General features: G+C 48.8%; 1 protein-coding gene across 4 annotated transcripts in view; it reads right to left on the reverse strand.

The window, feature by feature from the left end:
- The window catches only part of Slc22a23 (solute carrier family 22 member 23), a 156,630-nt gene extending 153,054 nt beyond the window's left edge, over positions 1-3,576 (reverse strand). For 2 of the 4 annotated variants that reach the window (XR_015439281.1, XM_087181744.1), the window contains exon 1: positions 2,520-3,572. Coding sequence is in view for 3 of the 4 variants with exons in the window: in XM_087181744.1 (XP_087037870.1) it covers positions 2,520-3,158 (639 nt within the window). In the remaining variant the exon portion in view is untranslated. Of the gene's footprint in view, positions 1-2,519 lie in introns of all 4 variants that reach the window. The other 2 variants (XM_087181745.1, XM_087181746.1) reach the window with 2 other exon arrangements.
- Between the last annotated feature and the right edge of the window lie 12,561 nt (positions 3,577-16,137).

The following is a 16,137-nucleotide window of genomic DNA, read 5'->3' on the forward strand; positions in this document are numbered from 1 at the left end:
AAAAACACACAACTCTCTACATGGAAGAGCAACCAGGGATGGGCTGCCCAGGGACAGGTGGGCTCCGACAAAGGCAAGGAGGATGTCAGGGATGGGAGGCAGGAGCGGAGGAGCGCGGCAGCTCTAGGGTCCTTTCCCTGTGGCAACCTAGGATTCCCAAGACAGAGGGCGGGCACTGTACCTGACACTGTATCTCTATCTCTCCATTCCCGCCTGACACCTAGGAACAGAGCAGGGCATAGTGCATCCTGTGCTGCATCCTATCCACCCGCTGAAACTGGGCTGATGACAAGGGCACTGCCTACAGCTCACTTACCAGGGATAACATCATGGTACGGAATGGGAAAGGAGGATGTTGGCCAACTTCTCTGACTCTGAACTTTCATCCAGCGACAGAGGCCAAACCTGCCTGCACTTCCGCTTCTACTTGCCAACAAGGCTGCCAGGCACCTGACCCCCAGAACTCCTGTATCCATCACAGAATCCTTTCCACATCTGCACCTGGACCCAGTATCCTGTGAACACTACCACAGCGGAAAATGCTTGCCTTGGTGCCGAAATGTGCTTGAAAAGTTCTTTAAAGCATTTGTTACAGCACACTGTGGAAGGACAGCCCTTTATTTAGATCCGCATTTGTCCCTGGAACTCAATGTGACCTTTCCAGTCTTCACAAGAACACTGCCTCATTAGCCTTCCCAGGCCCACTTGTGGTCCAGAAGCCCTGAGCATCCGCACACGTCGGCACTGCTCGGGACCCTGTTGGGTGCCGATTTTATAAAGTGCTCAATACAGTCTGTTTTCAGGAACTATTTTTGTTCTCTCTTCCCACAATGCCTGGCAGAGTGCAAGTTGCTGTTTCCTGGTCTCTACAGCGAAGGTAACACACTCTTCTCCTCCCCCTCCCTTTCAAATAGCTCCTTTCCTGACCTTAGCACAGAGCACTCTCTGCACACTCCTTTGATCCATTCTTCTCTCTCTGCTCTAGAGAGCCACTTAAAATACTTGAAAATGTTGCCAAATCCTGAATCTGACAGATACACATTTTTGTATGCTGCTAAGCAAAAAAAAAAAAAAAAAAAAAGGAAGAAAGAAAGGAAGAAAGAAAGAAAGAAAGAAAGAAAGAAAGAAAGAAAGAAAGAAAAGAAAAAAAGAAATATTCATGCTTTCTATAAATGGGAATCAGTCACAGAAAGACCTTTGGAGAAGAGAGGCTGTGGGGGAAGGTGGAGGAGACCCCAGCTGCAGGGATGTCTCCCATGACCTAGCAGAGCAGCCGGGACAGCTGGGCGAGGCAATTCCCACAGGACGCGACGCTTCTGGCCAGGTTGGTGCAGGACTAAGACAATGGTTGCGATGATGTAAGACTTTCGTCTTACACATCCATGAGCTACAACTGTTTACTGACACGTGTGGGGGAGGGCACTGAGGGCCCATTGACCACGATAAGCCTTGGGTTCCATTCTCACATGGAGACAAAGCATTTAACACTGCCCAGAACTGCCTGGCAGTCGGGGCTGGGGGAGTCTACATCTCCTTCTGCATTATTTAAAATTACAGAAGGGGCAAAACCCCCACAAAAATCGGTGCACAAATAACGTGAGGAGTTGCCATACTACCTCTCCTATGGGAAGAAAATCAGAACATGGTAGGCTCTGAGCAGCGACCTGCAGCGCTGCCTGTCTGTTTTTAGGCCGACAGCGTCTCAGCAGCACTCTACTGCAGCACAGGGCAAGTGGACGCCCGGGGACATCTTTCCGGTCTCCAAACCTTGGCCCACAGCAGCCGCTGCACAAGAACAGCTGCGGCCCTGGACTGTTCCCAGCACCCTTCCTGTACCCCAGCGTGTTTACTAAAGTCCTGAGAAGGCGCTGGGAGGCACACCTGGGGGCAAAGGCAGAAGGCTCTTTGGAGAGGACTAAACCAGGTGGAGGTGGGAGGGCTTGTGGGGCGGAAGGGCATTTTCAGAAGCTCTTTGCCCTCTGCTTGGGACTTCTGCTCACTAGTGGGCTTTAGTCTCTGTCCAAACCCAGTGAGGGGTGGCTGAGGTCGCCAGATAGAGGAACAGGTGAGGACAGGACACTATTTTTCATGGATAGACGCTTCTTTGTGGGAGACGAGGGGACACAGCCAGGAACCTGGCTCTAACCGCAGTCCTGGGGCGCTGGTGACAGGGCAGGGCCTCACCTTCTGGGTGGGCAGGGCGGGGGAGGGGCGCGCTCTCCAGCCCGCACCGGGACTGGAGTTGGAGTGTGGGTAAGGACAGCTGAGGCGCCCCTCGGACGCGGGATGCGGCGGCCCAGCTCCGGCCCCAGGGACCGCATCTGCCCGTGGGACAGAGGGGACGCAGCCGCTGCGGGATGGGGCGCATGTACACACAGACCAGCGCCACTCCGGGGACTGCAGGTCCCCTCAGGCTCTGGCTGGAACCTCCTTCGCAAGAGAGGGCCGGAGGGAGGGTGGAGGCGACGGAGGGGAAACAGGGCTCCCGAGAACGGGGACGGGGCGCTCGCTGCCCTCACCTTGGTGACCACGTTCTGGACGAGGCCGGTGCGGATGCCGTAGTCCCACGCGTGGCAGTCGCAGTTGGAGGCGTTGTCGCCCTTGTCCGGAGGGGACGGGAGGGGTGGCGTGTCGCCCCCGGCCGCGCCGCTGCTGTTGCTTCCGTTGGCAGCGGCCGCCCAGGCGGCAGTGGAGAAGGGGGTGGGCGGGGGGCTGGTCCCGTTGCCCAGGTCGCCCCACCGGCCGGTCACGGTGGCCCCCGCCAGCTCGGAGCCTTTGCCGGCCCCGCGGCACCAGAAGTTGGGCTGGTCCAGGAGGAAGGAGTCCGAGAACTGGCTGAAGCCGATGAACAGAGCGGGGACCCAGGTGAGCAGCACGAGGATGCGCTGGTAGCCCCCGCCCAGGCCCCCGAGGAAGGGCAGCACCGACCCGTCGTAGTCCAGCAACAGGAGGCTCGGGGCGGCCGCGGGCGCACAGCAGCCCGAGTGCGCGCCGCCGCCGCCGGGAGGCAGCGGGGGCAGCGGCTGGATCTCCGCGCGCCCCCCGAGGGGTGCCGAGGCGGCCGCGTCCCCGGGCGGCAGGGAGCCGTTCTCCTCGGCCGCGGGCGGCTGCCGCCCGGGCCCGCCGCCCGCCGCCTCGCGCCGCCGCTCGATGGCCATGGCCCGCGGCGCGCAGGGCGCACGGAGCGCGGCCGACTTGCAGCCTCGCCGCCCCGCGCCGCAGTCAGGCCGCCCCCATGGCGCCGCGGGCCCCGCGCCGGGCGCCGGGCACAGGCCGGCCGGGCCTCAGCCGCCGCCGCTCATGGGCTCTGCAGCCCGGCCCCGGACCGAGCCCGCCTCTCTCCGCCTCGCGCGCCGGGACGAGGAGGAGGAGTCGGCGCCGCGCGCCACCGCGTCCTCGCCCGCGGCCCCGCAGATGGCAGCGCGGTCCCCGGTGCCGGGCTGTGACCGCCGGACTTCGGGAGCCTCCCGGCAGCCGCGATCCCGGGACTCAGCCGCAGAGCCGCCGCGCTCTCGGGCTAGCGAGCAGCCGGGCGCCTTCTGCCGCTCCTGGCCTCCGCCTCCTCGCGGCCTCCCTCCGCCTCCTCCCCGCGCCCGGCCCGCCCTCTCCCCCGCCGAGGTGGAGGTAACCGCGGCACCTGCTGCGCCCCGCTCCTGAGCGCGAGCGCCCCCTCCAGCCGGGACGCGCCGCTGCAGCCGCCGCCGCCCGGGATCCACGGGAGGGGGCGGGGAAGCGGGACACCGGGCCCGGCCGCAGGATCCCGCCGGTGCTCCTCGCGCGGAGCCGGGGGCGCGCACCCCAGGTCGCCTTGGGGCTCGGCTCCACCCCTGCAGGGGCTCCGTGACCTCTGTCCTGGAGGTGCCGCTCTGGGCACCCCTTTCCCGGTCCCTAATGGCAGGGTCTCGGCTTTCCTGCGCGACCCTCTCCATGCTCAGGTTTAATTTCATGTCCAGGAGAGGTGGGCAGGGAGGCGCCTGTACGGATTTCAGGTTGCGGGTCCCCTGCAACGTCAGGCCACTCGCTCCCGCCCCCACCACCCACCCTCAAATCGCCATGTCTCCCCCCCACCTCCCAGATGTGCTGCATAAGCACAATGCTGAAGCCTACATCGCCACACGAGTTCCAGATGACACCGTAAACGTGAATGGTGACAGCCTCCCCACCCGGGTCTTGGATTCACAATTGCAGCGCTCTGTGCACAGGTGCACACATCCATGCTCTCCAGGAGACACACGGCTCCCTCTCCGGCTGGGGCGCCAACCTTGCCCAGCCGAGCTATATAAATAACACCAGCCCTGCAGCAAACGCTGCATTAGCATATTTTCTCTCCCCCCCCACCCCGGCCCACACCAGTGAGAAACGCAGCACCTTTCACCCTAGCGTCCCCACACGTTTAAGACATTTCATATTCCGAGTTTATTAATGGAAGTCTTAAATGGAGCAATCCATTTCCAGTCTTATTTGGGGCAAAAAAAAAAAAGTGAAAGAAATGCTTTTGCTTTCCAAAAGAATACACTGTAAGCTGCATATACTGAATGTGTTCTTTTGCATGCTTTACTATTTGCTCAGCTACCTGCTGGATAATCTAATGTAAGAGGCTTTGAACCTTCAGGGAGTTTGGTGTTGTGGGCACTGGGACTGTTCCGGAGACTGCCAGGGGGCCGGGCCTCGGGGCAGTGGGCGAGGAACATCCCTGAGGGGCTGGGAAGGGGACAGGAGATAACAGGCTGAAGCTGAAGGGGGCAGGGCTGCAGGACACTCCAAACCTTTGAGGAATGGGTCTCAAATCCCGCCATATTTCAGATGCTGTTGCACACTGCTATGTGGTAATGATTTCTTTTCCAGCCCCACGGTATTTATTAGCTTCAGCGTTTACTTCCCTCCCTCCCTTCTCACAAGAGGAGCTAATACATGCAAAGCACCGAGGCCATGCTTAGCCATGTTAGCCATTTATTACAGGAGATGTGATTGAAAAATATGGTGAATATTTAAACATTTTATTACAGAAAAGACAATTTGCCACAAATCCCCCTCAAAATACCCCCACTCCCTTTGAACACACGTATCCCACCCTCTCGCCTCTCTCTGAAGCACTTCTGGAAGTCCTTGTTCATGAGTGCCTTTAGTTGCGATGTTGTGGCTGCCTTCATGACCTGAATCTATTCAAAGGTTTTCCTTTCATGGTCATTTTGACTTTGGGGAAGAGCTGGAAGTCGTACGGTGCCAGCTGGGGTGAGTAAGGTGGGTGAGAACATGGTGTCATGTTTTTATGAGCTGCCTTTCTGTTGGATGGCACCTGGTCGTTACATTCACTCCACTCTCCATCACACTTGGTAAAGACACTGTCACGCTTTCTGCAACTGTCACGAACCATCTGCATTTCTCTTTCTAAATTCAAACGTAACATTTTATTTACTTTGCCTTCAGTGTTGTTTCTTCCTCAAAGAGGACTTTTCTGTGTTTGACTCTGCCTCTTTTTCCCGAATGTCGCAAGGACCCATTTGCTTGTTTTAATTCACTGCAAAACAGGCGCAGCCATTGATCTTGATAATGGCTGTTCTAACTAGAGTAATAGTCGGACCACACCTTTCAGGATTGGCTTTCAAGTCACCCTCTCCTTGCATCTTCGCCTTGCGGATGCAGCGGGGAGAGTTCAGTGCCAGCTGTTAGGACGGACGGAGTTACCCCCTGCAGGTTGGAGTCCAGTCCTTTGGGATTGGACATTCCAAGCTTGCTCCTTCTCCAAGTGGGGTGGAGGCTGCTTACAAAAGCACAGGAAAGCCTTTAAGAAGATACTCATTTAAAGGAAGGAGTATGACTGATGTATTCACTTCCTTGACTGTAGTGATTATTTCACTGTATATGTATGTGTCCAAACAACCTGTACCCCTCAAATGTATACAGTAAAAGTAAATTAAAAGCTTTACAAAAGGAAAATAAAGTTCTGTTTGCCCTGTGGGAGGGATATTTGTTAATGTGCCTTTTGAAGCGGGAGAATCCCTAGCCCTGAAGGAAGAGCTTATTTTGCAGCTAGTAGTCTTTGTTTCAGACAGGTGATAAAGACCCTCAGAGGGTCCATTCCCAGAGTCTGGACACACGCACACCAGAGAATGGTACTCTCTAAAATGTAAGCTGGAAGGAATCAACGCAGGATACTTGGAGTTCATCATCTGCCACACTGACCAGGCATTATAATTAAGTTGTCGATTAGATTAGAGGTTTCCCTAAATCCCTCTTGGATCCACATTTCCCCCAAATCCAGTCAAGAAGATTAAAATGTAACTAATTTAGATAAGTGAGCCTTCTGTTTATTAAAACCTGCCACAAGTGACCTCATACTAGGACCTAGAACAAAAGGAGTGAAGAGAAAGAAGCAGACCCTCCGGTCCTCTGGGTGAGTATGTTGGGCCCGGGTTAGTGTGGGAAGTCTCCAGACCTGCTCTAATTTCCTGCGTAACTGGGTGACCGTTACCTGCTATTTTTATTATTTACTTATCAATTTACTTCCTCCCACCTCTAGAAGGTAAGTGCCGGTGGGACAGGTACTCTGTCCTCAGCTTTATTCCTGGCAGCTCACGTGGTGCCTGGCACATGTAAATTCTCAATACTTATTTGTTGAATAAATGATTATGCCCAATTATTGTCATTTGATGATACCATCTGGTAATATCATACAATTGGTTTTACTTTGATTCGTAACTCACTAAGCAAGCTTTTCATATTTGTTCAAACTCAGTGCTCACATCGGTCAGCTTGAGAATTCAAGCAAACTGGACAATTACATTTCTCTCTCTCTCTCTCTCTCTCTCTCTCCTCTTTCTGTGGTACTGAGGATTAAACCTGTGGTTTGTGCACTGAGCTACAGCCCTAGACTTACAGTTTTTATTTTGAAAGAGGATCTCACTAGATTGTTGCTTCCCAGGCTGGCCTCCAACTTGTGATCCTCCTGTCTCAGCCTCTCAGAGTGCCGGTATAAAAGCCATACACCACCACACACGTTGACAGTTATATTTCTTCTTGTAATCGCTGTGGTTAGTGGGTTCTCTCCCAGTGCGAACCTCTTGTGGGCAGTTGTTGGCTTGCAGATGGCAGCTTATAGGCCAAATGCAGCTTACAGGCCATGTGCAATGTTTCCAGAAAAACAATCACATTTCAAAATTGAAAGATTGAATATTTTTTAAAAATGTGTTTGAGGCTTCTCCTGTCCTAGCAGAAGCCCTGGCCCTTTGGATGCCCTGTGCTTGCAGCTTCCTTGGGCCGTGTAAGTGGGCAGGTGTTCTCCAGCTCCCCTGCACCTCCAGGAGCACTGTTTGGCCTTGGAAGCATTTGCATGTGACCCTAAATGTATATTAGTGTCTCTTGTGCAGCGATCTCCATAAAGAAATGGAGTCATTCTCTTTTCCTTTGAAAGCCTGTTAAATAATCCACCAATGTATAACTCCCCCAAACTGAGAAAATAAAGAAGATAAGTGAAAGATACAATGCAATCGCTTACCCACTCAAATAATTTTATTTCCTTGGTGATAACAAGAGAACAAAAAGGGTTTTTGGCTTCTAAAATTGATGGAGACCTAATTTTAAATGTCGCCACAATTCTGTAAGAGTTAAATCCAAGGAACTGGTGTCAAGGTTAATTAACTTTAAAAATACAATTAATTCCCATCATATCAAGTGGATTTTATCACACTGGTTTTATTTGTACATTCGTATTCTTTATATTTGAATTACAGATGGATAGATCGCATATTGGAATGTCACATGTCTTTCTTTTTCTTATAGCAGTTTGATTTCCTCCTCTCAAATAATTATTTGAGAAGTGGCTATTTCATTTTGGAAGAGTTATGAAATAACTTCCATCTCTAGTTGTGTATACAGCCCTTGCGTATCACCTATATCATCTTTAGACTTTTGGAATGTCAACTCTGACTTTTTAATAAGGAACTTGACATTTACAAAACCTATCATAAATGAAAATGAAAAGGCTACTTTTGTTCAGAGGTAGAAGTAATAAAAATGTCACATAATCTACCCTAAGAAAGCCACAGTGGTGTCTTGAGAAAACTACCTGCTCACCCAGTACATGCCACATTCTTCCTTCCTGATCAGAAGGCTACATGAAAATAAATAAGTGAGGAAGCGGAAGCTTCTATGCAAAAAGCTACTCCATTGCAAATGTGATAGGTAGGGCCCAATCTTGGTCAAAATTTTATTTTGAACTCTTTTATTGAGTTAAAAAACAATTGGTGTAACAAAATGACCTAGAATTTGATATTGGCTTGTTTGCTGAAAACTACAGCTGCCATCTTTGCTTTATTGTGCTTAAGAACAGAGAGAGAGAGAGGACATGTTTTCCACAAAGGTTAAAATTAAAAACCTTAATTTCATTAAAAAAATCTTCTAACTTAAAAAAGTCTTAGTGACTTTATCCATACATTTATGTAGTTTTTGCTATCGAAATGATAAATTGTAATTCAAAATCCTCTTGAAATGGCCCAAAATTTGACTGAAAATAATATACATACATAGCCAGTTTCTAATTATGAAGAGCCCTTTATTAGTACCTGATAGTAATAAGTGGAAGCCAGCCTTTCTAAAGACAGAAAGGCTGTCCAGAGCCGAGAGCAGGGGCATACACCGATAACCCCAACCAGACAGGAGCCTGAGGGGGATCCAGAGTTTGGAGATAGCCTGGGCTACCCTGTGAAGCACTGAATCAAAAAAAAAAAAAAAATCAGGCTGGGGATTTAGCTCAGTGGTTCTTCTGCCTGCCTTGCAAGCACAACAAGGTCCTGAGTTCGATCCCTGGCACAGAAAAAAAAATTATCTAAAAACTATCTTTTAGAAAAACCAATGACTTGGGGAAAAAACCATATTGCCCAAGAAAGTATATTCTGGGTCCATGATACAGTCCCTCTGAGAGTTCTGGTTCTGCTCATTCTTCTCTGGGCTTTAGGTGTTGAAGGAAATCCAACAGCCTTAGATTTGGCTACAAAGAGAGCACAGCTACTGTGGGTTTCCCTTCGTCCCCATGTAGAATCCACAGGGTAAGAGTTGGGGGAAAGGGCGAGGTAAAGAGCTGTATTTATTGCTCGCGGGAAGTGAAAATTCCTTCCCCTAACCTTTGATACTTTGGGTTTGTGGGAAACGCATTATTGATGAGGTAGTGAATGCCACAGGAGCAGCAGGCACCCTTGGCAGCGAGATCTCAGTCTCTGGAGCCCACTCTCCAGTGAAAGGAATGAGGCTCCTTAGAGAAATGGTTGCTTCCGGAATTGGAGTAAAAAAGGTATGCAAGATGGCCCTGGGGTGTGGTGTGGTACCTGAAAGTGGGGACATACTCAACCCAGGAGGAGCATGGCAAAGGGACACGGGGGCCAGCTGAAGGAGGCCCTGAAGAGCAACACTGGGACAATTCGAGCAATCAAATGAAGTGCTATTGTATAATGACCTGAAGTAGAACATAACTGTGTATGAGCCCTTACTGATAAAATAAATGATGGACTACGTTAATTAACAATCAATTCCTGATTGACTAAATGACTGAAGAGACAAATCTTCCATACGTAAGAAATCCAAATAACTTACATAGATACTCTGCCTTTGTTAGGGTTTGGGTCTTAAATGCCCCCCAAAAGCTCATGTGTAGAGCCTTGGTCTCAGCCAATGGCACTGTTGGGAGGTGTGGTGGAAACCTTGGGGATGGGGCATAGTTGGACAGAGTAGGTCACTGGCGGCTCCCCTTGGAGAAAATATTGGGTTCCATTTCCTTCTTGTCTCTTTTTTCCTCCCTGCTCCTTGGAGTGAGCAGTCTCCTGAGCCACATACTCTGGCCACCTTGATATTTTATTCATCACAGGCCCCAGGGTGACTTGGCCAGCCATGGACTAAAACCCCTGAAACTGTGAGCCAAAAGAAATCTTTTTTTAAAAAATCGATGAGGTCAACTATTTTGTCATAGTGGTGGAAATCTGAATAACATAGCAATTGAGGGGTACCTCAGTATTCCTTTAGGGCAGGCTGCGCGTAGTGTCTTCCTCGCGGAGAGTACAGTATGGGAAGGGAGCGAGAGAGGGAGAAAAGTCAGGTTACAGTGGAAAAACACTACCTCGGACAGCTGACCAAGGTCGGCATCCCCAGCGATAAGTCATGCTGATAGCAGGAACACTGGACAGTGTGATGAGCAGGGTGCTCTGCTGCTGTGATCTTCCTTCCAGAAACACACGGCCCCAGTCTAACTGTGAAAACACCAGACAAAGCCTAGCTGTGGGAAATCCCACAAAACCCCTGAGCAGTGGTCATCACGTAGAGGAAAGTCTGAAAAAGTCACAGCCAAGAGGAGCCGAAGGGAAACGGGAAGACTGAATGGAATGCAGCATCTGGGTGGGATGGCGGAGCAGAAGGACCCAGGGTGAAAGCCAAGCACATCTGAGGAAAGGATGAACATCACTAATGTATCAGCATTGCTTCATAATTGTAACAAATGTGCCGGACCAAGGCAAGATAAGTAAACTGGGTGTGGAGTTCTGAGGCAACGCTGTACTGTCTTCGCAATACTTTCTGTTCAGTCTAAAATGAAAGCGATTTAACACTTTTTCAAAAATTAATATTTCATTTTAAGCTCTAAATCGAAATTTTAATTCCATCTCTGCGGTGGCATCTTTACTCAAGTAAAGATTTAATGATTGGGGAACCAAAGTTGATAAGGAAGAAGAAAGAAATACAAGTAATTGAAAAATAAATTTTTACCAAAACAAGGTACTGACTGACATTTAAAAATACTCCAAAAGTTAAAGGATAACATCATCAAAATGACTGGTGACGACCCCAGGGTTTGTCCCACGAGGCCGTCACGGGGGAGTGGACCTCAAGCCCCACCAGAGGGGAGGTGACTGTCACACCGAGAGTTCTTGTTGTATTGTGTTCTATGATATTTCATCATCGCCTTGGAAATATGTAGAAATCTGAGTTTCTTCCTAAGAGTTAAAGACATCATATTATGGTGATCCCTGCATACACTACGTTTATAGCAACACAAGTCATAATAGCTTGGTTGGCCTATATGTCCATCATCAGATGAATGAATAAAGAAAATGTGCTATTTACAATTGAGTACTACTCTGCTATGAAGAAGAATAAATTTGAGTCATTTGTATGAAAATGGATGGGCCTGGAGACCATAATTTTAAATGAAATATATCAGACACACAAAGTTAAATATCACATAGCTTTTCTTATACAAGAAACCCAAAGCATAAATAAAGAGAAAAGTAAAAGACAGATAATAGGAAACGAGGAGACAGATTTTTTGCAGAAGGGAAAGGGACGAAGACATGGAGGGAAGGGAGTAGAAGGGGAGGGGCAGGGCATGAGAAAGAGCGAAGATGTGTTATGTGCAGGCACCTATTCCCCACAAGGACTGGAATCATTGTGTACTGCATACAGTATTGATAAAAATAAAAATTAAAAACAACCACAAAAAGAAATGCATTGAAATCGAGTTTTTCTTTGATTTCTTAGAGCTGTTTCTCCTGCCTTGTTAACTCCTCAGAGATTCCTTTTCTTTAATGTGAACATGAAGCCTTTGGGGCAGCTGCAGAACACGTGTGTAGCCTGCTCTTAGGGCAGATAATGGAGCAGTGTCGCCTTCAGGTTAACGGTCTTTGACAGCATCTTTTTATCAGACAGAAAATGTTGGCAACATAAGTCTGAGGACATTCAAGTAAAACTCTATTTTCTAGTATATGTTCCTAAAGGACAGAGCCCTTGATTTATATTTCTCTGTAGCCCCAGTGTTTGTCACAGGGCCTGGCACTCAGTAAATACTTGCTGAATGAATGAACGAAGGAAGAATGGAATGATGGATGGGTTTTACCCAGGGGAGAAGAGGGAACAGTATATTCCAAGTTGGAGAACAGCAGGTATGGAAATGCAAAGGTGTAATGAGAAATGCATGTTTGGGAAAGTAAAGGGATCCATGCACCATGTGGGCTCTGGCGTTTCTACAGAATTTGCTATGATTGGATCTGAAATGTTCCCCAAAGGCCCAAGGCTTGGTCCCAGCCAGACAGAATGGCACATGCCTATAATCCCAACACTAGGAGGCTGAGGCAGAAGGATCACAAGTTCAAGTCTCACCTGGATAACTTTAGGAGACCCAATCTCAAAATAAAAAAGCACAAAGTTTGGGGATGTAGCTCAGTGCAAGACCCTGGGTTCAATCCCCAGTATTGAGAAAAGTGGGAAAAAGGGGTTACTTTCCAGCTCACGGAACTACAGGGAAGTGGTGTAACCTACATGGGGTGGGTGGGGCCTAGTGAGAGGAAGTAAGGCCAAGGGGAAGGGTGCTAGAAGGGGGTATCTTGCCCCCGCTTCTCTCTCTGTCTCTCTGTCTCTCTCTCTCTGTCTCTCTCTCATTTCCTGCCCATCAAAACCGGAGCAGCGTGCTCCATCACACACCCTCGTCACATGATGTTCTGTCTACCACAGGCCTGAAAGCAACGGAGCCAGCTGACCATGGACTGAAACCTCTGAAACTGTGAGCCAATATACATCTGTCCTCCGCATAAGTTATTTTCATAAACAGCATGAGTTTTAAAAGGACATCATGGAAAGTCTAGAGAAATAGCACACTTAAAAGAAAACAAGCCCAACTTTACCAAGGTATAATTTACACACGCAAATTTTAACTGTACACCTTGAAAGCATATACCTACATACACCTAGATGCACAGTTACAATGGTAGATACCTTTGAAGCCATGACCCCTGTCAAGAACAAAACATGTCACTCAACCCAAAAACATTGTATTGTGCTCTTTTTAGCCAGTTTCCTCTCTTTACAGCTACCCCAGGAAACTTCTGGTCTGCTTTCTCTCACTACAGATTGGTTTTTCCTGTTTAAGAACTTTGAATCAGTGGAACCAGGTAGCACATGCTCTCTTCTGTCTGGCTTCTTTCACTTGGCTTAGAGCTCATGAGATTTACCTGTATGGTTGCCTGTATTAGATTTATTTTTTTTTGTATGGGGGATTGAACTCAGGACCTTGAGCTTGCAAGGCAGGCATGGTGCCACTGAGCTACATCCCCGGCTGTATTAGTATTTTAACCCTTTGTTTTGCTGAATAGTATTCTGTTACATCAATGTGTCACAAGTTGTTATCTGGGTTAGTCAGTTTCTATTGCTATGACAGAATACCTGAGAAAAACAATTTAAAAAGGGAAAGATTTGTTTTGGCTCACAGTCTCAGAGGTTGCAGTCCATGGTCAGCCAGCTCCATTGCTTTTAGGCCTGTGGTGAGGTAGAAATATCATGGCTGCCAGAGAGTGTGGGAAAGGAAGTGGCTTACCTCATGGCATCCTTGAGATGGATGAGAGAGAGAGAGAGAGAGAAGAGGAGAGAGAGAGAGAGAGAGAATGAAAGCTGGGATGAGACGTACCTCCCAGGCAGGGGGAACCCATGGCACATGTGCCACACAGCAGGCTGTTTGTGTCACTGAAAGCTCTAAAAGTTTCACCATCACTGTTCAAGGGTCTGACCCCAGTCACCTACTTCCCCCAGCTAGGACCTAGCTCCTAAAGTTTCCACCCCTCCCAATAATGCCACCGCATTATGAATCCACCCATGAATTAATCTGTTAATGAGGCCAGAGTCCTCATGATCCATGCACTTTCCAAAGGCCTCCATCTCTGAGCCCTGCTGCACTGCAGGCCAGACCTTCAGTACATGAACATTTGGGGGACATTTCACATACAAACCGTATCATTATCCATTCTCCTATTAATGGACACGTTGGCTATGTCCAGTTTGGGTTGACTATGAATAAAGCTCCTGCGAACCTTTATGTCTAGTTCTCTGTACAGACGCATGTTTACATTTCTCTTGGGTAAATTACAGGGGAGTAGTTTAGAGATTCAGTGTGACACAACTGCAGCCGTCTTGGGTAGTGCTTGCCACCCGTGACTGAGTAACCTGGTGGTTGGTTTCTGAGTTTGCAGTAAATAAAAAAACCAAGTACTGAGGGTGCTGCTCGGTGGGAGAGCATTTGCCTAGCACATGTGAGGCTCAGGGCTTGGTCCCCACACTGCAAACAATAAAAAAATCACCTGAAACAAGCAGCCCCCTCCAGGCAAAATAACAACTCAAACCACAATAGAACGGTAGAGAGAGCTTTAGAACCAGAACCGGGCCCTGTGAGCATCAGCAATGTGCCCGACATCTGAGATGTTATCTTCAGATAAAGCAGTGGGGATGGAGTCACTTTTACCGGGCCACTTCAGGAGCTTCTCCTCTGACCCAGATCTCAGGGAGGCACTGATCCGGCTCCTTGCCAGGTCTGTCAGGAAGTGCCCAGGAAACGGCTTCTGGGAAATCCGGTGTTTGTCTGCCTCTGCTTTGAGTTCTCACCACTCGAGCCAGTTTTACACACTGGGACTGGGTTTTTCCAGAACAGGTAGGATTGGTGGAGTTATGCAGTTAAGTCATACCTCACTTTTTGAAAGTGACTCCTTGTGTGGCACCAATCTAAACACATTGGCCTTGGGCTGTTCTCAGAGAAAAGAGCCCACCATTGGATAAAGCACCATTGGAGCTGGCATGGGCCAGTTTACATTCTCGTGAAATTAGAATAATTTTCATGTTCTTCCATGAATCTGAAACAAAAGTGAATATGTGTTGGAGTTTAAAGCTGAATTCATTTTTGAGTAGCATATTAGGTTCTCATACTTGCTTAAGTAGCAAGGAAGCCACAGGAAATCATCTAGATTGTGAATGCATCAGGTTTTTCCCCCCACTGTAGAAAACCCAAGGCAAATTGGCTTATGGGAAAAGAGACTTGGTTAGCCTAGTAAACAGAAAGATCATGACTTGCCTGGCTTTAGACACGGCTGAATCCTGGCCTTTGTCCACCTGTTGGGTTTAGTTTCTTCATTCTCGGGTTCCACGTGGTATTTTTCCTCTTCACTGCTGGTAGCTCCAGCCGACAGAGAACGCCTTCTTCTCCAAAAGCTCCACCAGATCACAGTTTTGTGTCTCCCCTCTAATTGCCGTTGGCTGGGTGAGATACCACTTTTCAATCTGTTTTTCTGGCTCCTACACCTGGATGTTATGTGCTATGGTTTATATCTAGATGTCCCTCCAAAGCCTTACGCATCCTAGGCAGGGCTTTGGGTTGGCGATTAGATCACAGGATTAGTCCACTGATGAACTTGTAGATTTTTTTTTTTTGGTACCGGGGATCGAACTCAGGTCCTGACGCTTGCGCAGCAGGCAGCAAAACCACTGAGCTCAATCCCAGGCCCTCACCGATGAGCTTATAGCTAAACATGCCCAGTCAGAAGAGGAGGGTCACTGGGATGTGCCCTGGAAGCGGTCATCTCCCTCCCTAGCTCCTCCTTTCTCTCTCTGCTTCCTGTCTGCCACGCCGTGAGCAGTATTTCTTCTGGTATGCCCCTGTGTCTTGCCATCCTGCTTGGGTGGACTATGGATTAAAAACCTGAGCCAAAATCAACCTTTCCTCCTTTAAGCTGTGGGTGTTGGGTATTATGTCCCAACAAGGAGACAGTGACGAGGATGCTCTGATGAGCCAGAGCCACCTGGCATAAAAGCGGTCATGGCCTCCTCTGAACCACGATGATTAAAAGTGGAGTAGCAGAACTTCATCTTCTAGGGAAATCAGGCACAGTTACCCAAAGGAGAGAGAATGATGTCCATTTCCAGAGTGCTCGCTAGGAATGACATGCAAATTCTAGACTCACGTATATATCAATGTCACTTAAGGTACTTAATCTAAAACAGAAAACAGATGTGGCTTTAGCTGAAAATAATGCCAGAAACAAATCTTCTATTTTTCAGGATAACTTGGCAAATAAATTAGAGGACGCTGCTACTCACAAACACCAATGACTCCTATTGCTTCAACTCTGTCTTTCACTTAAAACAAGAGTGAGAATGCTACTGACGCAGTCCAGAATTATGCACCAGGCTGCAGGAGCTGCGAAGCCCTCCTGGCTCAAGTAGCGGAGGGAGTCCGTGTTTCCTTCAGGGACCGTTTAACTATTTTTGTTAGGAAGTGTGGGGCCTGAGGCCAGCTTCAAGAGGCTTTCACTTCCATCACCCCCAACGGAAGACTATTATTCAACG

This window comes from Heterocephalus glaber, unplaced genomic scaffold (assembly GCF_053883595.1).
Source record: "Heterocephalus glaber isolate CG9 unplaced genomic scaffold, H.glaber_assembly_v1.0 deba00001472, whole genome shotgun sequence".
NCBI lineage: Eukaryota > Metazoa > Chordata > Mammalia > Rodentia > Bathyergidae > Heterocephalus > Heterocephalus glaber.